The sequence below is a fragment of the Tauraco erythrolophus genome, chromosome 4 (genome assembly GCF_009769465.1).
Source record: "Tauraco erythrolophus isolate bTauEry1 chromosome 4, bTauEry1.pri, whole genome shotgun sequence".
Classification (NCBI taxonomy): domain Eukaryota; kingdom Metazoa; phylum Chordata; class Aves; order Musophagiformes; family Musophagidae; genus Tauraco; species Tauraco erythrolophus.
Window position 1 is genome coordinate 58,844,274 of NC_141468.1, and position 24,533 is coordinate 58,868,806.

General features: G+C 40.6%; 1 protein-coding gene across 6 annotated transcripts; it reads left to right on the forward strand.

Moving 5' to 3' along the window:
- Positions 1–473: 473 nt before the first annotated feature.
- Positions 474–22,628, forward strand: ST13 (ST13 Hsp70 interacting protein). 6 transcript variants are annotated; one of them, XM_086611038.1, is made up of 12 exons: positions 474–612; positions 5,519–5,576; positions 6,879–6,948; positions 7,056–7,126; positions 7,620–7,686; positions 8,260–8,344; positions 9,984–10,094; positions 11,431–11,533; positions 14,856–14,972; positions 15,678–15,741; positions 16,938–17,038; positions 21,326–22,628. In XM_086611038.1, the coding sequence occupies exons 1-12, from the start codon at positions 503–505 to the stop codon at positions 21,452–21,454; spliced, it is 1,086 nt and encodes a 361-aa protein (XP_086467164.1). In that variant the 5' UTR covers positions 474–502; the 3' UTR covers positions 21,455–22,628. The 6 variants fall into 6 exon arrangements, with proteins under 6 accessions (XP_086467164.1, XP_086467167.1, XP_086467165.1 ...); XM_086611041.1 differs by having other exon boundaries at positions 16,965–17,038; XM_086611039.1 differs by having other exon boundaries at positions 15,678–15,729.
- Positions 22,629–24,533: the final 1,905 nt, after the last annotated feature.

Genomic DNA, 24,533 nt, shown 5'->3' on the forward strand with positions numbered 1-24,533 from the left:
TCGCTCCGCCAGGCCCGGCCCCCCCGCGCTGGCCCGGCCCGCGCATGGCGGGGCCTTTCCCGAGCGCGGCGCCGCGCGCCGACAGCATCAACACGCGCCCCGCCCCGCCGCCAATGAGCGGCGCCGCACCGGCTTAGGTGCCCGCGGAGGCTGCCTGTCTCGCCTGTCGGGGAGCCGCGCAGAGGAACCCGCGCCAGCGGCTCCTCCAGGCCCCGAGGGTGGGACTGCGGCAGCAGGGGGAGGTGGGCGGCAGCGCCGGGAAGGAGGCGATGTCGCGCTTAGCCCGGCTCGGCCGCTCGGCGGCCACCTCTGCTTCTAGAACGTTCCCCCCGCAGCGCGGCGGCGGGACGGCGCCAGGCCGCGGGGTGGGCGGGGCGCGGCGGGAGGGGGCGTGGCCTCGGGCGCGGCGGGGCGGGCTGGGCGCTCCTGCGGCGCCGCGCGGCGGTTGGGCGGGGAAGCGAGCGCGCCTCGGCCGTTGCCGCTGCCTCCCCGCCGCTCCGCCATGGACTCGCGCAAGCTGAGCGAGCTGCGGGCCTTCGTCAGGCTCTGCAAGCAGAACCCGGGCCTGCTGCACACCGAGGAGCTGGCCTTCCTCCGCGAGTGGGTGGAGAGGTCGGTCACGGGCCGCGCCGCCGCTGAGGTGGCCGTGAGGGGAGGCGGGGGGGTGGTCTCGCGCGGGACGCGGCGGCGGGGGAGGGAGGGGGAGGGGCGGGGGTGATGGCGGCGGCACGTGTCAGCGCGCGGCCCCGCTGCGTGGCCGGGAAGGGGGGTTGGGGGCGGGGGGGGTGCGCCGAGGCGGGGCGGTCGCCGCCGCGGGTCCGGCCCGGTCTCATTCGGCGGGGAGCGGCTCAGGTGCGCTGCCGCCTGCCCTCCCCTCTGCTCCCTTCCCGCCGCAAGGCGCGGCGTGGTTACAACTCGAGCGCTGAAAAGAGTATGTTGGGTTTTTGTTGTTGTTTTGTTTTGTTTTTAAACTCCGGGTATTCCCGTTGCTAAAGCCTGCCCTCCGGCCATCTCGGTGGCTCAGCTTTCCAGGCTGGAAAGCCCCAGAGTAATTCTTACCGAGCTAATTCTCGCATTATGCAGCAGAGCTGGCTAGCCTGGCTTAAAAGGAGCCGAGTTTGTAGGGAGGTAAGTGGCGTTGATTTACGTCCTGGTGCCCGAAAGCATAAAACACCTGACAGTTCAACACGCGGAGCGGTTCCTGGCCAAAACGTGTTTTGCCCCTTGAAGTTTCGTGTATCGAGCAGTTGAAGTCTCGCTCCCCTGGGGGGCACTTCAAACGTCTGCTCTTTGCGCTGCACAGGGTCTTCTGCGTACGTGCGGCCTGTCATAGCAGATGCTGCTCGATGTAAAAGTGTCCCTGGGCTCCACCCGGAGTGCCCAGAAACACCAGGTTGGAAGGGTTGAGGTCCTTCGCTTCTGGCAGAGAACTCAAAGAACCCCTGTGTTCAGCTGGGTACCTCTTCTTGGCTTTGGTAGCCACAACACTCTCTGTTCTAAAGAGCTCTGAGAAGTGAGGAAAGTCCTTGCAGGCACACGTTTTAGGAAAGGAGAAGTTAAAAAGATTTTTATCTAGCGGCAAATTAGGATTTGTTTTAGGAAATTTGCTTCAAATTTTAATCTGAAAGTATTTTAACTGTACTTTCTGCTGTATAATACTTTAGTTGAAAAACTAGTGGGGTTTTACTATGTAAAAGTAAATGCTGGCATTTCACAATATGTCATGTAATGAAAATGGCTGCAATGAACTATTTATTTTGGTTTTTTTATAGCGATGTTTAAACTTTTTTATGCATCTGAATATTAGCATGGTTGTAAAAAGACTCCTGTTTAACTTCACTTGGTTTTGCAGCACTGATAGTAGCTGCACGTATGCCTAGGAAGGAGATGCGTTTTTGTTTTATCCTACTGCAGGTCTTTAGTTCCTTTTGCTGCTGTGTAAAAGGCTTCAGTGCTTCACCCTAGGTTACTTCTCTTCTTCTGTTGCGTAATTCCTAAAGGTGTGAACCTTGGTAAGGAAAGAACACTGGCTTCTTTTGACCAAAGAATGGTAGGGAATGGAAAGGTGATCATCTGATTTATAACTTTCTCCCTGTTAATGAGGAGGGTTCTAACTTCCAGATTAATTTTTAGAGTAATAGAAGGGTGCTTGTGTTATAAGTATAAAAATCGGGTTTTGTGTGGAATTTTTTTTCCATATGAAGTTTTCAATGGATATCTTTATCCTAGAAGTTAAAAAATATTTCAAAGTAGAACCTCTTATAGAGCTCAAGTTTTCTGGTTTTCCTCACATATTTGAGCTAAGTATTTGGGAAAGTTACACACTTGGATATCGGGAGTGGTAGCCAAATTACTTTTAATGTCAAACTGTCTGAAAGTCTGATGCGTTTCCCTCTGCTCTTCCATAGTAGTGCTGTCTGCAGTAGGACTATTAAGTGCATTTATAGGGTCTTCTCATTCTTTGGAAGCTGATTGAAACTTAGCATGATCTGGCTTCAAGTGGAAATAAACTCGATGAATCTTTATATTTCTGTCAACAGGCTTACCTGCATTAATCTGAAAGACATAGGTTTAGTCACCAAGGTAATGTTGGGATTACAGAATAATGTCTATATGATGCTGAAATCCATCATGAAATTTTTCTACTAAAATTCTGATGATTTATTTGATTTTTTTTTTCCTTAAAGCTAATGATTCTAACTTAAATGATGTTAACTGCTCATAAAGCCAGAATGGGGTTATTTCTGACAAGCTGTTGATATTGCATCAGAAACCATAAGTCTTACCTGTTTTCATGCACTTATTATCTTCTGGCTGTTGTATTTAGTTTCTACATAGGTGCTCTCTGTATAGAAAGCATACACTAGTGTACGATTATGTTTGGAAAGTGTTTTGACATCCCTTTTAGTCATGTCTGCCTTTTCATAATTGCATAAAAATACAAATGTTTTGACTTGATTTATTATGAAATGAGTTGTTAAAGGGAACGTGTTTCAAAAACCTGCAATGGAGCAAAGAAACAATAGCAGTCCTTAAAAGAAAAGCAGAGAATCCCTAATTGATGAACAGGGCTTTTTGTTGTTTTGTTCAAATAGATTTTGACCCTTTTGAATTCCTGGTAATGCAGTTTCTCTCTAAAGATAATTTTGCTGTCAGTGATGAAAGTGGATGCAAAAATAACAATTGCAATTCTTCCAACAAGTCATAAAAGCAGTGTTCCTCATCATTCTGATGAGTGGAAGCATGGAGCCATTGTTGCAATTGAGTCTTGACAGCTCCCAAGAGTTGTTACTGGGATTGCACAAATCTGTTTTAGCACAAAGATTTAATTTCATTTTTTGAGTGTGTGTGTGTGCTATTTATACTTGCCTTTTCCTACAAGAGTCTCTCGTGTCTGTATACCATTGAGGTTAAATACATTGCAGACTTTGCATATATGCTTGTTACGCGTTGTAATCGTTGTAATTAAATACTGGTTTAAGGGATTGTAGAGTAATTTGCTTTTGTATTGTTTTGGAATTGTAACTCGAGTTTAAATAGAGGATAACTGGATAATGAAAACATTTTCAAGGACTAGGAGTGAAACTGTTTAGCCTTGCCAGTTCATGAAATAGCATACTATAAAACGTGCATATATATGAGTTAAACATGTTTAATTGACAGTTCTAAGCTTGGATAGTTTTTAGGGGGGATGTGAAGAGGGCAGAGAAGACTGACCAAGTTGTTTCAGGCTTGAGATGATTCAAGGTGTCAGACTTAAAACCAGCTGATCTTGAGACCAATAATTTGGAATTGCTCAAGAATTTGATTCCTGTGGTTTTTTAGCTTGAGCTGTTCTTAAATACGTGATTGGGGTAAGCCAGGCTTTGAAACAGTCTTACTGTTTAAAAGAAAGAAAAAAATGTTGCCAACAAGTATTAGATGGATCTTAACTTACGAGCATTGTATTACCCTGGATATTAGCTACTAGCACTACTAAAATGCTTCAGAATTTGTAGTTTCCTTTGCGCAGAAGAAGAGGGGTTCCACAGCTTCCCTAGACAGTCCCTACAATCCTAGAGAAAACGCATTGATTTTACAGACTGGTAGAGAATTATGTGCCCTGTTGTCACCCTACGAGGGTAAAAATTTAGGAGAAAAAGTTACTACATGTACTATGTTTTTTGCCTAGCTCTATAACGATTTGTCAGACTGCAGTTGTTTAGTCCTTGCAGTAAAACTTAGATTCAGTAATGTCAGCATGCCAGGGACGCATCTAGATTTTTGCAATAGCTTCAGAAGATGCTGGTTTTTGTAACTTGTGGCATTTTTTTCTTGGCAGTTTATCCTTGTAACCTGGAGGTAGTGTAGTGCTGTTTGCTTGCCTTTCGCTGCACGGCCTTGTGCCAGGACTTGTCAATCCTGCCACCTCCTCTTCTGTCTTCTGCCCTCTCTCTCCCAATTTGTCCATGTCCCTATCCTGTCCACCCACCATCCATGTTTGTTTTCAGCCAACGTGGGGCCTGGCTGTGAAATGGTGCTGGTGACAGGAGGTAGGAGAGAGGGGAGAACGGGACTGCAGCAGCCTGACTTAAGAAGCTATAGGATCTCATCCTTAGGATGTAGTTTTATGTTGCACTAATTCCTGAAAGCAAATATCCTACACCCTTCCAGTTCCTCCTGCCTGTTTGCCCATTTCCTTCTCTCCTGTGCATCACACTTAACCAGTTGTGTGGGGCTCCAAGGAGTTGGTCAAGCCTGTTGCATTGATAGAAGCTTTTTTTTTGTTTTAAACTTTGGAGCGCGTATGGCCAGAGCAATTGAAAACTATCAGTAGATGGGAATGGTAGGCAGGTAGGAATGGTAGTCCTTGTGGCAGCCTGCCATTAGGTATGATTAGATGTTACGTGAAATAGCTGGAGAATTCAGCCTATGCTTATTTCTGGCTGCTAACCAAAGCCAATATAATACAGAAGTTTATTCTGTACTGATAGAATGCTATCTATACATAGAATGTGCCTTAACTTGTAGCTAGGGAAGAAAGACATGAATATTGCAATACATGAGAAATGAATTTTTTTCCTAGGCAGCAGTTTTTTAATAACATAAGCATTTTTAGGCCGTTAGGGTTCTCTTAACTTGTTTGACTTCTATTCCAAAAATAATTCTAATTTTAGTAATGTGTATAATAATAACATTTTGACTTAAAACATGAGTTACATTTTAAGGAGAAAATCAGTTTCAGCCAGGGAGGTATCTCTTGTGAGAAAGGATGAGTGGGTGATGTGTGATGTGCACGAGTACAAGTGATGGTGGGGTTCAAGGTGAAAGACCTATCAGGCACAGCATGTGTTGTGTTACACTGGGAAGAGCATGTGGATGTGTGCTTTTTATTTGCTGGTTTTACAGTGAACTGGATCATCATGTTTTGTGTCACAACAAAAGGTGATAATATCAGCAGGATTTGAATCAATAAAACACATCAGTATTTTGATAATCTTACTGTTTTGTTTTTTCTCTTCTCTGTTTTGCTGAAAAGTATGGGAGGCACAATACCGCCTGCTCCAGCCAGTGCCTCCACAGAGGAGACAAGTAAGGTGAGATATGAAGAATTTATCATTGAAAACAAACATTTGGATCCTCTGCAAAAATTACTGAGTAGGAGGAATGAAAAATTACTGTCAATTTTCACTCAAATAGGGTCGGTGAATATGCTAGGGTGAGTGATGGGGAGAGTTCAGTCTGAAGCCTGCCCATTGCATGTTGTAGATGACTTGTTACAGACAGCTTCCTAGTTTATTTCAAATGTTGTCATGCTCCATTTCACTAATCCTGAATGCCTGATGTTCTGTGCAATGCAAATGCCAAAGTCTTGATTTCTTTTTTTTATGTTCCCGCTGTCTGTTTATACACTTCTTCAGTAGCCATTAGTGGATTAAATTACGATCTTTGCATGAGAAAAAATATTAGCAAGCATGATAGGTAATGAAGTGAACAGTTGAACTATTGAGTTTTTAAGGCAATATTGTGGAAGAGTTTTTCATTGATTTTTGTTCATTTGTTTTAAGGGAAATAATAAATTTGGCTTGTACATTTATAGCAGGATTTTTCCAAGCTTGAAATTCTTTTGAAAAAAGTAGAATTTTATTTCCCGCCCCCCCCCCCCCCCCCCCCCCCCCCCCCCCCCCACTTAAGAAGACAGTGGATGCTGGAATTACTGGCTAGTTAGAAATGTATGGAGGGATTGTGTACATGTAGTGAGTATAGTGTGTGACACTGAGTATGAAGACAAGCAGCTTATGTCTGTGAAAAAGCAGAATGTGCTAAATTATGGGATTCAGAGGAAATTAGTGATGTAGTTAAAAGTTGATAGGAAAACATTTGAAAAAAACATTCTAAGTATGTATAAATGGCAAAGATCTCTGACCTTGGCAAATGGAAACAATATTTTTATAATTGACACAAGCTTATTGTTCACTGCTAAAGGATCTTAGCTTAATAGTATTAGATTGAGATAATTTTTGATCCAGAGAATGTGTGAAGGAAGGCAGGAAGATTGGAAGGGTTGGTTAGTATTCATTGCAAAGCTGGTTCTGAATTGGATATTATTTGTATTATTTGGCTTTGATTATTGAATTACACAATTTGAAGGACAGACCTTACCAATAATAAAAGTTCACGAGTCAAAATTTGGGCTCTGAATTGTTTGCATGTGTGATAGACTTAATCTGAGAGGAGGAAAAAGGAGGATTTTAACTTAAAAATAAAACACTTTAGTCATAGAGCAATCTGATGCTCTGGAGATGAATTTTGGATTTTCTTATACATTATTATTTGTTAGAGTGGGAATAGAGTATCAGTCAGAATAACGCATGCTTACAAATACATTTTTCTTTCAGGGCAAAGCAGAGGAACAGCCAGAGGAGCCAGTTAAATCCCCTGAACCAGAAAGTGAAGAGAGCGACTTAGGTGTGGAAAATAAATGACTTAATCACATTTCCCCAATGTGAACATGATTCTGGAAACCCTCTCTGTTTGTAGATGGCACTTAATCTTGCTTTTTGTTTCTCCCTCAGAAATTGACAACGAAGGAGTGATTGAACCAGACAATGATGATCCTCAAGAAATGGGAGATGAAAATGTGGAGGTAAGCACAATATTTTCAATGTCTGTGGCAGTAGGAAAGATAGGGAGAAGTTTCAAGTTTAGTCAAGGCTAGCAGCTGAGGAGGGATGAGTACTATATTAGCCAGGTAGCCAGCTGCTGCTTTGGCTCTTTTTCTCCTAAATAGAAAACCTACTGGTTTAAAACCACAGTCCTTTCTTATTCAAGGTTGTAGTCCATCAAAAATCTAGTGAAGAAAATCAGGTCAGGAACCCCCAAAAAAATATTATCAAAACACCCATGACAACCAGATATGTAGAAATCTGCCATTATTCAACTCAAGCTAATGTCTCCAAGCTGAAAGCAAAGTTTGTTTGTTTTTTTTTTAGCTATGATTGAATGCAAATTAAAAACAAGATTCTAGAATCGGAAAACTAGAACTGCCTTTTTTGGCGCTGTCTTACTATGGTAATTCTGGCCTGGACTCTATGGCTTTTGAGTTTTGAATCTGTTTTTCATTATCTTTATTTTTGTAGGTAACTGAAGAGATGGTGGATCAAGCTAATGAGAAGAAGATTGAAGCAATAAATGCTCTAAGTGAAGGTGATAAATTATTTTTTAGTACATACTCAAGGACATTAGGTTTGGTTCTCCTCTTAAAAAAGAAGAAAATATCTTGGACTGTTTTGAATGCTTTCGAGGAAGAGAACAACTCACTTGCTGTTGGATAGCCAAAACCGTCTAGAACATGAAAGCTACTTTTAAGTGCTGTCTTCCCAATGTAGCTATAGTTTTGGGCAGAGTTGAGGGTAATGAGGTACTGCAGCATCTTAATTAAAATCGATTGTTATAGTACTTCCCTACATATTACGGTTGGTTAGTGGTTGTTCTTAATGCAATGAAAAGCTGTGTAATAAAGAGATGACTTCCTATTTGGTTGCATACAAAGTTAAATGTACAAATTTAGCTGAGAAAAGTCTCCTCCCCTTTAGCATTAGTTTTGGAGTTTGTACTTCAGTAACATAGGAAGAGGGATAAACTGGTTTTCTTTTGTTGATAATGTTCTGTTTAAGAACATAAACAGACATAACATAGGGACATAACACTCCGTAAAGCAGGTTTGGCAATTTGGATGTAATTTCATTGTGTAATGACTGAAACTTTACTCATATTTAGGTGAACTTCAGAAGGCTGTCGACTTGTTCACAGATGCTATCAAGCTGAATCCTTGTTTGGCCATCTTGTATGCCAAGAGGGCGAGGTGAGTCATTACAAACTAGTGATTTATGTCTCTGCCTGTTCTGTTATTTTGCTTAAGGAACCCAGATATAATGGCAACCTGAGAATCTATGTAAACTTCAACCACATAAGGGAAAGGGAAAAGTACACAGTGCGTTGTATCTTATATGTGATTAACCAGATTTGCTGAAGCAAACGTGTAAAGAATCTTGACAACAGAGTAACAGAATGATGTTCCAAAATGCATTGTGGTAATATGGCTTTTGGTATGTTGAGTTAGAATAATACTGGGTAACAAACACTTGCAAAATCTGAAGTTTATTCTGGGATTAAGATGATTATTGAAATCATGGCCTGTGATGCAAAGTTAATTGTGGATCGTGTGAATTCTCTCCCTGTTGTACCTGCTAAATGAATTCGTTCACTGTGAAGTAGACTTGTTTCTGTTCAGCAGTCCTGCATTTGAACAGGACACACCTGTTTCTCAACCCATTCAATACCACCTTACTGCTAATTACATCTGCCAGACTGCAGATAGTGTGTTTGGAACATTGTCAAATTCGATGTGTGGTGGCCCTAACTTCATAATGCACAAACACGTTTATGTTTCTAATTCTTGAGGAAGGCTGGACAAGTATGGGTTGCAGAGCAGAAGTTTCCACAGATTTTGTTTTTCTTCTTTTATGCAAAAAAACCCCACTAATCATGGATGATTTCGTAGTTTAGTAGATCGTTTTCATAGCAAGGTATAATTCAGCTTTTTATGACTTTCGATTAATTAGTGTCCTTTAACTGTTCCATTCTTAGTACATCTTAAGTGGTCTATGCCTTGCTATTTTTTCCTTTCCATATCAGAGTTCTTGCGTGTAACACTGTTTTGCGTACCTTAATACACTATTGTTGTCGTTGCCATCATAGTAGTATTTTTAAAACCTCATATAATGCTATATTTTCTCAGGACTGCAATAAGCAATGAAAATTAAAAGTGTTAGGAGAAGTTTAAAAGTTACCTCAATTTGGTCTATTGTAGAAATAAGCTAACAGTATATTATAGGATATTGTAAAACAGTAGTGCTGATCAAGTGCTATGAGTGATCTGCCTCTCTGGTGGACTTGCATTTTAGCTCGGCAGGGTTTGTGTGTTTTGGGAGACTAGGATTTTTGTGCAGTCAGCAGCACTGGAATGTCTTTCATCGGCGAGGCATAGTTTTGGGACAGTTTCCTGACACATGGTTCACCTATTTGTTTCTAGAAGACAGTGCATGACTTTGTTCTTGCTTTCTAACAAGCCTTAATGATGAAGTTAGTTACAAGCACTCTAATTGTTTTGTTCAAATTGCTAGTTGCCATTGGCTATAGACTCCAAAGATCATGGAGTTGACTGTCTTTTGTGTTTATTTGTCCTTGTGCGCTGAAGTTTTTCTCGCTGGCAAGGCTTGAGTCTGAACAATGAACACGTTCGTTTCTTGCTAATGATTCACCTACAACAACGGGCCGGGGAAACTAAATTTCAGTGACTTCATTATCACTACAAAATCTTTTTGAACTCAGCTTTTCAAATGTATTATCTCAGTAGCTTGCCTGTTAGTCATCCAAAATTATTTCCAGCTTAAGTTAGTAACTTGGTATTTCAATATGTATAATAAATGTTATTCCCACAGTGTTTTTGTGAAACTACAGAAGCCAAATGCCGCCATTAGAGATTGTGACAGAGCCATCAAGATTAATCCTGACTCGGCACAGACCTACAAGTGGAGGGGGAAAGCACACAGGTAGTGAACTACACCTGTACTTGGGGGGAGCAGTTTTGTTTATGCATTCTCTGCTTCTCTGTGCCTCTAAACTGTCTGGCTCCTACCTGAGAGCAGTAATCATGAACCAAGAAACATTGTGCTGTGAAAGAAAGGACTATGGTGATTTATTCATGGCAATTCATGAGTAGTCATTCTGGCAGTCTTTTTTCTTTTTTTTTAATTTTTTTTTTTTTTAAACATATCTTCTAGTAGCGTACTGACATTGTGAATAGCATTTTCTAATCATTTGCTAAAGATGAGGTCTAGGACTTGTGGGTTTTATTTGTTTGGTGGTCTTTTGTTTTAATGAAGTGTTTCTCTGTTGCTTTTACTCCATTAGATCGTAGAGCTCTTTTACACAGTGAATTAAACAGCCTAGGTATTAAGGGAAACATTTGTTGCAATTGAAGAGTGATATTAAGCAAACAGTGTAATTATTTAAAATTACATTATACCAATGGGCATCCCCCCAACTGTAGGTAAACTCTTTTTTTAAAATGACAATAAATCAGACAAAAAAGAGATGACAACACTTCTTATGGTCCATATAAAAGTGGAAAGAGTAAATGCTAGTAGAACCTAAAAAAAAAAAAAAGGGGGCGGGCATTTTAAACTGTGTGCACAGAGTAGTTTGTTCATGTCTACGGTTTTAATAATAAATTCCATGGAACCTGAGAGCAAGAAGAATGGAGAATAGTTTGGATTAACACCTCTGTCTGTAAGCAGAAGTGCTTTGACCTCTTAGGAATACCATTTGCCTAAATGTTTTATTATCATGAGTTTGTATAAATGAATAGTTAAGAAGTGTGCACAGTAGTCTGTATGACCTCTTCAACTAAGACATGGTGCATCCAGTTAGCTAGGGTGTTTGAGTGCTGAGTAAAGACGGTCCTCTTAAGCTTGACGTAGCGGTGGCGTAGACTTGTAAAGAACACTGAACATGTAGCTCTACACTGAACATGTGCCTAGTAGTGCAGAGTATTTTTATTAGTGTGCTTCATGGGTTTAGGTAGGGTACCTTCTCCCTGTTAGACCCTTCTTGTTTTTAGCAAACGTTGATACTAACTGATTGAGGGTATTTTTCCTCATTTTTACTTCAAGCAAATGTTATTGTATAGGTGTGAAGCGAGCAGGTATCCTCTAAGGGCATTGTTGTGTGCAGGTTACAGAAAACACCATGATTATTAAACTTCAGAATTTTGTAAGTCCATATAGCTGAAGGTAGAAGTAACTGAATGCTGCATGGTTGTAAATATTTTGAATATGAGTTCAGTTTGCTTTTTCTTTCTGAATGTTGATGTCCTCTAAATTCCAGACTTCTGGGTCACTGGGAGGAGGCTGCTCATGATCTTGCATTGGCTTGTAAACTGGATTATGATGAAGATGCTAGTGCCATGCTGAAGGAGGTGCAACCAAGAGTAAGTGGGGAGGCATGATGGAGGTTCCTCCTCTGAGTGACATTGCTGCCTTCAAATTCTTCCAATATGCCTTGTCTTGTGAGAATGTGTTCATGTGTCATCTGACACTTCAAACTGAGTTTATAAATATTTCTGTCTCCAATCCCAGCTGTTTATGGCTGCGTGTAGAGAAATTGAGTCTCTGAGCTAGGCATGTGACCGAACTATGAAATAATAATGTTCCTTTTTCAAAATCTTAACAAAAGAATCTGAAGTAGTTGAAGTTTTGCCAGGCATTTTAGAATCTAGACTAAAACATTCAGAAGAGCAAGAGAACACTCTGATGATGGATTTTTTTTTTTCAAAACATTTCTGAATTGTTCAAAGCTTTATCCCAAAAAAGTTTTACAAAGGAAGCATTCTTTGCTGTAATTTGTACTTTCATTGATCTACCTCATGAGGGCAGCATCATCTCTTTAAGAGTGATTTTCAGCTTTTCTCAAGTGACTGACCCCAGCATTCTTCTCAGGAAGAACTTTGTTGTAACAAATGTAAGACTGTTGATAGCAGGCTTTTTTTTTTTTTCCATCTGTTTTGCATGTTCCTTTAAAGTGGCTGACAGACCACAGATTGCAGCTGTTGCATTGTATTGGGTTTAAGTGGTGAGGTTGAGGGGAGGTGGAGGCTGCAGGGCTGGCCTCTTGTAAGAAGAGACATGGGGCTGTCCTTATGTCAGACGGAGCCAGTTCCAGGTAGCTCCAAAACAGACTCACCACTGGCCAAAGCCGAGCCAGTCAGTGACGCTGGTGGTGCTTCTGTGATAACATATTTAAGAAGGGGTTAATAAATGCAGTGCAACAGCTGTGAGAGAGGGGAGTAAAGGGAAAAAAAAGTGAGAGAAGCAACTTTGCAGACACCAAGATCAGCGAGGAAGGAAGGGGAGGAGGTATGCCAGGCATAGGAGCAGAGATTCTTCTGCAGCCCATGGAGAAGACCATGGTGAAGTAGGTTGTCCCTCTTGAGTCCATGGAGGTCCACGGTGGAGCACATATCTACCCTGGAGCCCATGGAAGACCCCACACCAGAACAGGTGGGTATGCCCTGAGGGAAACTGCAGCCTGTGGAGAGCCCACATTGAAGCAAGCTCATGGCAGAAACTGTGGCCCATGGAGAGGAGCCCATACGGAACTTGGTTTTCCGGCAGAAGCTGCAGCCCACGGGGGACCCATGCTGGAGCAGTCTGTTGGACTGTGGGGAGAACTCATGCTGGAGCAGTTTGTGAAGTACTGCAGTTCATGGGAGGGATGCACATTAGAGCAGTTTGGGAAGGACTATATCCTGGGGGGGCACCCCAGGCTGGAACAGGAAAAAAGCATGAGGAGGAAGGAGTGCAGAGGTGCAGTGTTACAGACTGACCACAGCCCCCATTCTCCTGCCCTGCACCACTCAGTTGAAGCTGAGCTTTGGTAAGAAAAGGAGTGGGGAGAAGGTGTTTATAGTTTTGTCTTTGTTTCTCATCATCCTGCTCTTATTTTTATTTGACAAAAAATTAAATTAATCTCCCCCATGTTGAGTCTGTTTTGCCCATGATGGTAGTGGATGAGTGATGTCCTCGTCTTTATCTCAAGCCAGGAGCTTCTCCATCTTATCTTCTCTCCCTGTCCTGTTGAGGAGGGGGAGTGAGAGGGTAGCTTAGTGAGGACCAGGCAGCCAGCCAAGGTTAGGCCACCACATGCACAAACATTCCTATGTTTAGTAACTTGGCCTTTCAGTTTTTCCTACCACATCTTTGTAGAAGACAGTCTCCAACAAAACAACAATGGAAACCATCTTACAACCTGTTAGTCTTCTCTTTTGGAGACTATTGATCTGTGGGAAATGTAATTAGGTCTTAGATCTCACCCTTTTTTATAGCAGGTATACTTAATGCTTGGCTGAGGGGGAGCCTTTTATTTCCAGTTAATCTGCCCATGCACAGAAACAGCAGAGTATGAGAAACAGCATACATTGAGGCGTAGTTGCCAACTGTGAGTATTTGTGTATGTAGCTCAAGGAAAAAGTGTACGAGATTTTAATGGGTGACGTTTTAATCTTTACTTAGTGAAGATGAGCTGTTCACCCGATTTATTGACTTCCAGCTTTCCTAGCACTCTTTAGTTTGTGGTATTTCTAGCTGAAAGTCTGAGTCAAATTCTAAAAATGCGTATTTCATTTTGAGAAATACTTAGAACCAATGAAAATCAAAACTTTGGAAGCTTTTTATGCTTCATAAAAAAAAAAAAAAAACAAACCCAAAAAATACAAAACACTCTCAATAGTTCATTAAGAGAGAGGAGAAAGGTAACAGCCATAACATCAGGTTCCGATAACACATACTGCATTCAATATCGGTCAGTCCTGCTGCCTGCGGTGTGTTTTCTCTGGCAGGTAAGAATGATGTGGTGTGGAATGGATGTCTCCTAGCTAAAATGAGTTGTATTGAAGCTTCAATACTTATAATTTCTTTGTTTAAAGAGTATTCTGAAAGAATAGAAGAGTATCCATTGTAGTAGTAGTTAGTATATCTGGTTTTGAACCTTGGTTTTGCTATGTTTTTTGTTACAGGGTAATGATCATACACAGTTTGTGAAATCATGAACTGTTTTGCCATGCTGTGCAAGGATACATTCTGGTTTCAAGAAAGCAGTGCTACAGTTAGTGTTCTGTTGTTAGAATGAGCCCTGACTGAGGAGCCTTGGGGAGTTCATTGCTGACTACTTTCTTCTGCTGAGGCTGTGGATTTTATAGACTTGAGAAAAAGCTGATAATAGGAAACAAACTTTTCCCCCACCAGCCCTTTCTTGGTTTGGTTCAGGAATTCTTTGAACTGATTATGTCTAGCTGTATATGCCGCAAAGGCATATGGAACAGCAGTGACACTATTTAAGTGTGTGTGTGCAGGGGGAATTTCTGCTCTTGTGCCAGTGAAGATTCCCTTTTCTAAGGCAGTTGCTGGTTTTAGCCCTGGAGAAATAAGTATTTCAGCATAAAATCATGAAGGGACATGCAATGATAACGTGTTTAAGTTCTAACTAAGATGCAAGTCCCAGGGCTCTTTAGCAAAACAGAATACTAGAGTGCATGTTCTGGTGAGTCCAGTTAGGGCCAAGTAGACATGAAAAATTGATTGCCATAGAGAGGAAGCAGCAAATGACTCCTAAAACAAAGGGGCTTTTAGAATGTGAAGTCAAATCTTATTTGTAAGGACTGGTAAGAACAGATAGTTACTTGTATGGATTTTGTATTGAAATGTTGTGTGGTATGCTAGAAATGTATATGAAATCTTGATATTCTATTGTAACAGGCTCAGAAAATTGCTGAACATCGCCGAAAATACGAGCGGAAGCGTGAAGAAAAGGAAATCAAGGAAAGAATGGAAAGAGTGAAGAAGGCACGGGAGGAGCATGAGAAAGCACAAAGGGTGAATACTTAGCCTTTAATATTTCTTAATAATTTGGAGAGCATCATAGTTACTTTGTTTAAAATGAATTGCAGAGAAGAATCGCTTTTATTTTAAGTCTTAGAATTAAATTTTAGAGAGTTGGTTTTTGTCTTAGTTACTTGACCAATAATGAAATTTGGAGAAGAGGGCATTGTACTGCATCTGCTTTTATTGCTGATGACAAAAGCAGGCTCTGGAATCTCTACTAATCCTGTGTTTCAAGAAGTCATTTACTGTATAACTGTACCAGAATAGTTTTTACTTCAAGTACTTATGTCTCCTGAAGTGGGAGGTTTTAAATTAAAACAATACTTTGCTTCTCTTCCTAACTCCTGACACAGTTTGCTTGCTCTTTCTTCATGCTTTATTGATATATTTTAATAGGGGGGGGGGAGTTAGTTCTAAAAATGTGAGCTGACGATCTAAAACAAATCATGCAGTTCATATTCAGTAAAAACATACTCTGCGTAACCTATCTGCAAATACATACTAAAGTAAGAGTAGACATTACTATTTCTTGTTGGTAATTTTGTACACATTGAAGTGCTTTGTTTGTTTATTGTGGTAGTCTACCTGCCTGAAACAGTTGCAGCTATTTTTTTTTTCCTCCTAAAACCAGTTGAGCGATAGAAAACAGACTGTAGCTCCATTGCTTTGTGTGGACTGATGTGCTTTCATCTGCAGGAGGAAGAAGCAAGACGACAGGCAGGAGGAGCTCAGTTTGGTGGTTTCCCTGGTGGCTTCCCAGGTATTTTATTTTTAAGTACCGATACTTGAAGTAGAGATGACTGTTGGGAATCTCATATGTTTCTGTGTGGAGTATTATAACCACAGTTTTTATAGCATTTGTTCTTAAGAGAGAGTGAAAAATATTTTATGAAGTTTAGAACTTGTCTACAAATAACTCCTTGAGCACCAATGAGAAGAGGGGTGGGATTCTTTCTCTTAAAGATAATTGATGTTAGGTAGCAAGTAGAGGGAAGACAAACCAGTAATTATGGATAATAATGAAAGGATTTAGGTCTGAGAAAACAACAAAGGTGTAGTATTTGCTTAATAATATGTGCTGAAAAACTAGTATAAAAATGTTTTCTAAATTACCCAGGGTGTCCTGGACCCATTCTGCTTAAGAACAATGGTTTTAAAGTTGAAAATTTGTATTGAATATTAGAGAAATCTGTGCTAGTCACAATCTATTGTTGAACAGAATAGTTTCTCAAAGGAGGTAGTGCAATTTACCTTCTAGAAAAGCTGTCCTTGAACAATTCAATGAAAATTGGGCTTCCCATGTTATTTTTGGGTACAATTAATTGGGGAGAAACAAGGTAAGTATTAATGCTCTCGAAGATTGAGATGTAGCTGAGGTAGGCTGTATGCATACTCAACTGGATCAGCTTTTCAGAGGAACCAAATAGAGACCATGTCTACCCTGCTCAGCACAGCTAGGGTAGCTGCTGATTAAGGTTTTAAAAACAACCTCAAGCATTTTGCTTCAGGAATTTTTTTTTTTTGGTGTTACAGTTTTTTCAAACCTAAAGTTCCCGTCAAATGTGGAACGTGCCTGGGACGTACTGTTGCTGATCTGCTTTTGTCCAGAATTGTTCACCCCAGGCATTCAAACTCCTTATGTTCCTGGGCTTGACACCTACTGAATTTAAGCTAACCAGAAAAATAACCGCATCTGTGTACAAGGTGCTAAAACCTGACACTCAATGCAAACCTCCTGTTCAGTTGGGTTAAAAACATGAGTGAAATAAGATGTACGTCTTCACACAAAGAGAGGGTGAAGACCCTGCTTTCCATTCAGTGAAGACGCTGTAGCCTTACGGAAGACATGGCTTTAGAGGTGTGGCAAAGGAAGTATATCTTGGTCTCTTTCTGAGCCTCCTGTATAGATGAATTAAATGCCTCTCATCATGTGGTGTTCTTGTCTTGGGTTTCCAGGTGGATTTCCCGGGGCTATGCCTGGAGGTATGCCAGGAATGGCGGGTATGCCAGGTCTCAATGAGATTCTCAGTGATCCTGAAGTCCTTGCGGCCATGCAGGTGAGTATTTGTTATAATCAAAGCTAAACATTTTGAACAAGGGAAGAACAGCACCCGTGAGCTGAGGGAAGGAGGAAAGATGTGACCTTCTGGATAGCAATGGGATGCTTGCTTATTTCTGTTGCAAAATTCTCTCCTTGCATGCGAGGCACGAGACTGTCTGGAATCAATGTTAGCTGTTTTTCAAACTGATGGGATCTTAATTAAAAGTGCCCCCCAGCCCCGCCGGCCCCATACGTGCTTATGATAGGCAAAACTGTGCTGTATAGAGATCTTCATCTCTTGAGTATCTTGAATGGTTATTTTCCACATGGTGTAATTCAATTGCTTCTTTTTGAATGCACACACATTGTGGCAAGATAATTGCACACAAACAAAAAATGATTATTAATATTGTTGCAACACAATATGTTACAAAAATACTGAGAAGAGAATTGCCTTTCTATTTAGGGGATTAAGTGTTTGGTTTTTGCCAGAGGCAAAGTAGTATCCGAATAGTTCTGCGTCTGGCGTTTTCTAAATTCATGTTCAGAGATCTTGCTTCCCCAGTGAGCTTGATTAATGGCTCGGTTATTTAATTGCTCAATGTCATGACTACTTTTACACAAGAAAAATATTCCAGCAAATTAAATAGAACATATCTGACAACATCAGTTTTAGGGGCAGGTCGGCTAGGAAAAATCTGAGCTATATAGTTTTATTTGCATGCCAATATGATCAAGTATAAAAGTGTTTTGTTTCTTTGTCTGGATTGCTGTGGTTAAACTAGAATTACGTGTTGTTCTCAGCTCATTGAACAGCCATGGTCCACATCTAAATAAAAGCATCACAAGCAACCCTTATTTGGTATGCCCTGAAATCACAAAAAAGGCATCACTTTCCATGCAAAAGTTCGTGAGTTCTCTTAATGGTTTCTGATGGTTGGAAACACACCTTTACTTTGGCTGCCACAGTCAGCCATGTTGACTTGCATCCAAACCATCAAAAAAACCCCTCATGACTTGTAGCTGTATTCATTACCTGGCTAATTTATGATGTAATACAGGAGTTTAAATTAGAGTTGCTAAAAACAGAGCTTTGAGGTGCAGCTAAATATTAAGCACTTGCCACATGCCTTTAAGAAGACTCCATTGCATGCTGGTTATATATGCCCCAGCATACTATAGGATGTTGCAAGAGCGTGTGTTGACGGTGTTTTCTCATAACACAGGCAGGCTTTCACATGTAGACCTGTCAGCAAAGCCTTGAGTGTCTTGCTGACTTCTTTTGTACAAAACTTTACATCTAGATACGATTTATCCCGCATTTCACCTATGTCTACGCTGTCTTATTTTCCTAAAATGTCCAACTGACTATGGTCTGTTCCTCTCTGAATTGGCAGCGTAAACCGTAGTCTTAAAAGACAGTAGTTTCTACTGCTTGGCTTCTGCTCAGTGCAGCTATGGAATATGTTGATGGATAATGGTAGCTGGTACCTATTACGTAGGTTATCTGAGGTGTTACAAAAAAAGTCTGAAGATACTGAATCACACAGTTCTTTCTCAAATCGTTAATCTTAAGATACTGTTTTAACTGACAGTATGTAGAGGCTTTTCATAGTGAAGAATTACTACTGAAACTGGAGTATTGCTTTTCACAATCTCTCTAGGCTTAGTGACTGTTACCTCATCAGCTTTGAGACTATTCTCCATGAGCTAACATTGAACTGTGCCTGAGTCTGTTAACAGCTCCCTAAACCTTGTAACTCTGTGTGCCTGAACATAAGCTAGATTAAACTGGTTATGCTGTCAACTTCAGCTTTTCCTCTGTAGAAGCAACCAAAGAGCAGGAGATGACTGCCTATGGACATGTTTGTAGACGTTACTGCTCATCATTGGCATAAAGATTAGAATCTCTGCAAGCTAGTATAAAAACTTTTCTTGATAAAGATTCCTCGTTCCATTACCTGAAGATTTACTGTCTTCAGGATAGTGTGTGTTTGTTTGTTTGTGTTTAAATTGTGGCTGGTACTAGTCTTTTATGCATAAAAGACTCAAAGTGGCAAAGCCGCTGCTGCATTTCTTTTCATAGCTTCTTAACTGTAATAGTTGTGACCTCTTGGAGTGACTTCTAACGTGTTATTTAACTCTTTTGCCCCTAAGCTTTTTAGTCTCCAGAAGAATTGGCTGAGACTTTTAAAAGTTTCTCTTATTTTACTATTTTGGCTGTCTGAAGGGTTCTGTAGTACCTCCTGTCTTGCATGTGCAACTGCTCTCTCTGGACACAACATGACATTTGTGTTTTGGAGGGCTGTTATGGGTCAAGTATAAGTTCTTTTGAAAAGCAGTTATGTGTAAGATGGACCTATGGATTCCTTATTTGACCTATAGTCATATGTTAGACCTAGACTTCCACGAAAATATGTAAGTTGGAAAAAAGAATCGTGATAACTTTTTTCCTTGGAAGTATTTTTCATCCTTCTGCAACTAAAGACTAGAGCATTGGAAAACTGAATGTTTCACTAACGCTGTTTACAGAGTGGTTCCCATTCCACCTTATGTGCTAAATATTTCCCTATGGAAATGTTGATATCTTCAATCTTAAACTTTATTCTGATAGTGTTGCTCATCAGTGTGAAACCTTGGATGTGTTAGACTCTTTTTATAAAAATGTTTAAGATTGAGGGCTTCCAGGGAGTTGCACAAGTACAGAATAACTTACTTGCTGTGAATTTATAGGATCGTAAAACACGTAGCAAAAAATTAGATATTTAACATTCATTTAAGTGTGCTTTGACACAAACCAGTGAGTAAGCTTACTCAGCTTTTTGTTCCAGATTCATATTCTACAGGTGAAAACACAGATTTAACAATATGATATGATCTTTATAGTCATGAGCCCTATTTTGAAATCAGAAATTCAAGAAGTTTGAGGTTGTGAAAGTCTTCTTTCTTTCTTTACATACAAATCCTGTAAAGTGGAGAAAACATGTCTGTCTTCTGAACTTCAGCATCCTATTTTTTCAAAGACTTTGCAGATTCTCTTTTGTGAGAGAGACAAAACACTTGTAAATCCCTCTAACAAAAGAGAAGACTTGACTCTTGTTTTCCAACATGTATAAAACATGACTGAAGCACGTGGGTGATTTCAGTGGAGTCCACACCTACCAAACACAGTTTTGGATCAGACTTGTTAAACAGCTCTTGTCTGTGTCTGATGCTAGAATAGATACAGGGTGGTGCTATTGTAGCACAGAGCGCTCAGAGGACATAAATTGGTTTTTGATGGTTTGGAAGAATACATCTGTGGTAGCAATGGGCTAGAAGTCTAGGGAAAATTGTATCTTTCAGTGAAACTACTTAAATGCGCTAGAAAAAAACAGAAAATGAAATTACAGCTGATGCAGATGATTTGTATTGGACATAATAAACTGCTTGCACCGTAGCTGAATTAAAGAAAACTTGGATCTTTGCAGAATTTGCTTATAATGGAAACATTTTTCCAGGCTGAGATGTAAAATCAATCTATACAGATTTATTAAAGGGCACTGTTCAAAACATGCACATGTAAAATGAGTAAAAACAATTCTAGTTTAACAGAGGTCAAAGGTGTACTAGAAGTACAGAAAAAAGTATTAATGCTTCTTATACTAAGTAGAGAAGATGCCGTTAATAAATACATTCACATGTACATTACAGTCAGTGGTCAAAAGAATACCAACTTCAACAGTTGTAGTTGATGAGATATAACAAGGTTCTCTTCCAGTTGTGATTTCTCAGAGGAGCTGGGAAAGGACTGAGAATCAGAAGCGTTTTCAAAAGCCACACGTTGCCACATCATCTGCTCACAGCCTAGCAGATGAAAGTTTCTGCTGCTAGAGGGGACCGAGGTGAAAGGGAGGAGTAGCAGCTATTGCTCAGAGGAGGGTTATCCTACCGTGCGTACTACACGCATGGAGCTTCTGCCTCCTTCAAAATGCATTTGGGATGCCTGAATAGAAATAAACCAGTAGGTGTGGCTGTGTTTGGCTCCTTTTTGGGGGAAAAATAATTCTTACCTTATCCTCCTTCTCACATGTTGTGCTATTACTGTAACAAGTTCAGTAACAACCCTGGTGTTTACTGATGCAGCGTTAACGGCCTGCACTGTATCCTTGTTTTCTCTTTAGAGACCTCTTGCCCAAAACTCCAATCTAGTCTTGTCATGTGAAAAGCTGAGCAAGACTGGATTCGTGTTGAGACCACATAACCACTAACTTTTGTAGGCTTGTTTTATAAATGCCCTAATTTCTTTCTTTTTGTCCTGCAGGATCCAGAAGTTATGGCTGCGTTCCAAGATGTTGCCCAGAACCCAGCAAATATGTCCAAGTACCAGAACAATCCCAAGGTCATGAATCTCATCGGTAAATTGTCTGCCAAATTTGGCAGTAAACCATAATATCCCTGGTCCTTAAAAATCATATCTGAATGGGAAGGATTGGATTTGGCTAACCAGTGTTGCAATAAAACAAACCATTGTACCTCTGATCTTCTTAAGAGAAATAGGGTGTTCTAAGGAGAACTCTGGCCCAAGTGTTGACTTTATTTAGTGATTGGTTTATAGCACTCAAATTATATTCAGGTGACGTAGTTGAAACCATCCCTTCTTGTCCAAGAGTTGCAACCTTTTATTATAAGTATTACAGACAGTTTCCTTTAAATGAACACTCCTGTAAGAAATCATAGTATTTCAGGAGTGTAAGATAAAAACCTGTTGTTGTGTTGTTTTGGATTTTTTTCTAGAAAATTACTCTCAGTGAGCAAAGAGGAAGGAACTTTAACAGTTTAAGTCTGTCTTAATCTCCTTAGGACAGAAAAGTTGGCCTAGTCACAAATAGCAAAGGTGGGACAAGTCTGAAGAATTAACTGGATAAAGGAATTGTCTGCAAATACAAGTCCTTATGTTGTTTATTTGGGTTTTTTTAAATGGGTGACTGACTTTATATAAACTATTAAAATTATCAACATAACCATGCTAGCTAGTTACACACTGGAACTTCTGGCAGTACTGCAAATAATGTAATATTTAGATCACAACTGTGTAGCAAAGGTACAGTCCTATCCTTTGCACAACCTGGCATGAAGTACATATTGCAGGGGCCACAGAGGTTTTGTTCCTTGCTCAATTCTTGTCCAGCGCCTTTACACGTTTTATTTATCAGTCTGGGTATGGGAGAGCAGCTTTACTGTCTGTGCTTGTGCTCTTGTCCTTTCGCAGTTGGCAGGTCCTCAGCTGGTTGCGCTCGCCCTTCCTTGGGGCCATGCTCACCAGGTTTCATCTATTTGGAAACTTTAGGGAAGGAATCTTGTTCCCATCACTACCTCTGTCCCACTGAATGCAAGCTATCCAGAACAAGTAAATGCAGAGTTACAAATCAGCTCCGGCTTCTGAGTCGGTTTGAGTCCTTACTGTTTAAAATTTCTTGGCCAAAGTCGTTCTGTCTCTTTAGAGGGGATGACTCTTCCTTCACCGCATACTGTAGTCTTCCATCTTTTCTTGTATCCTTTTCTTCAAAAAAAAAACCCAAACAACCCCCCACCCAAAAAAAAAAAAAAAAAAAAAAAAAACCAAACAAAACCAACAAAAAGCTGTTGTCATGGTTTCGTACTTCCATGTTTTTGAGGCTTGTGATACAGAAGAAAACTTGAAGTAATTGGAGCAGACAGAACATTATTCTAACGTTTGTGGATTAACAGCATAGGTATCCTTGAAGCAGTGTCTGTGCTGATCATGTTCGGTTGATCTGTCTACCAATACAGTTAGTTGTTGCTTCTGTTTGTCTTAGCTAAAACATTGTCTTTCTGTGGAAAAATGACCATAGTTACCTGTTCACCACTTGAGTCTCAACGTTTGTGTTACTCTTTTGTAATTCTGTATCTTAAGCCATAACTGATGTTTCCAATTTTAAATAAATCTGGATGGGTGTAGGAACTCAACAACAGTTGCAAAAAATAAATCCGCAAATGCTTTTTCTCCTACTAATGACCCTGCAGAATGAAATGTGAATCTTTTTGCTTAAGAAATATAGTTCTGAATACTTCTCTTAGTCTTTAAAAATAAAGTATGGTTTTGAAAAATAAATCTTGTTGGGTTTGTGTAACTTTCTGATAAAACCTATTTTGTTTAAATTAAATGGGAAGTGCTTCATTTAAACTGTGCGTATAACTAGTGATTTAAATTGAAACTAAATGCTTAAGGGCTTGTCTTCATGACCAAATGAGCTCAAGTTATGATTGAGTGTTGCTGTGTGTCTGGCCTATGATCATACTCTTGAGCTCCTGTTCCCAAGAGGAGATACTTGAAGTAGGTCACTCCTCAACATAGGCTGAAACTCCACTTCTTCATTCAGGCTGGTGCATATGTTCTGTGCTTGAACTAGAATATCCTGAATACACCTGTATTCCCTACAGTTTCCTGGTACTGTGTCTTAGCTGCTTGTGTCTGTCTACCCATGACTAGTCAAAAGCAGGAAGTTACCCCTAGCTAGTAGAAATGGTTGTATCTGTGTCCTGCTTGCTTGCCTACACATCAGTTTCCCTTATTCAGAGCTGATTGACTCAAGAAAACCATTCTCCCTAATTTTGGTGTTAGCGTTGGCAATCTGGCTGAATTCTTGTGATCCTTTGGGAATGCACAACCATGACTCCCTTGGTGTGTGGGTGTTTGTCATTTTTTTGGTTTTAGTGTTATCTTGTAAGTTAGCTGAAGAGATGTCTAGACCTCGTCTCAGTTGGCATGTGGATATCTAAGCAGCTAAACTGGTTTGAACAGAAGTACAAGTGCAGAAAGTTAACTGCCCAGGAGATGCACAAAGATGATGAGTTCCAAATGTGGGATGTAAGTAGCTGTGTGAGGAGGTTATTGTTCAGTGCTTGCTCCAGTATTTACTGGCAGCTCATTCAGGTTATTTGTTTCCGTTGCAGCATAGAGTTGGGGTGGTTCTTGTAAGCACAGTGGCAATAATCAGCTTAGCTGACACTTTGACTCTAAAAACGTTTGAGCTGCCAGCTTGAATGAGCGGTTCAGCCAGCACAGCATGGCGTCTGAGGTGCTGACCCATGCTCAGATGTGTATTTCCACACGTTTCCGTGCGTTTCTGCCATTTGAAGCAAGTCATTTACTGCGGTGTTTAGCCAATCCAGTGCCACAGATGAGATGACCTGGTGCGCCGGAGAGCATGATGACCTACCTGCAGCTGACTGGTAGTGAAGGGTCATAATCTTGTTACGGTGTGTGTGAGTCTGCGTGACTTGTCTGTCTTGCGTGTTTCAACTGCTGCCCCAAGGGAAAATAGGAAGTGTCAGGTCAGATGTCACTTCCAAACTCGACTCTACTACTTCACAGTGAGCCCTATTGCACAGTAATGTGGAGAATGCAAGGCTTGGTGCCTTTACCAGATTTTTTTTGGCAATTTCTCTCATTTCAATGTTGGGCTGTGGATAAAAGCTACTTGTCAAAGTGGCTCGGTTTGTCTTTG

Excerpts from the sequence above, each read along its gene's own strand:
- ST13 (XM_086611038.1), top strand. The coding sequence starts at position 503 with ATGGACTCGCGCAAGCTGAGCGAGCTGCGGGCCTTCGTCAGGCTCTGC. Across the intron at positions 7,127-7,619 it reads TGGGAGATGAAAATGTGGAG|GTAACTGAAGAGATGGTGGA; the intron begins GTAAGCACAATA and ends TTATTTTTGTAG. Across the intron at positions 7,687-8,259 it reads AATAAATGCTCTAAGTGAAG|GTGAACTTCAGAAGGCTGTC; the intron begins GTGATAAATTAT and ends ACTCATATTTAG.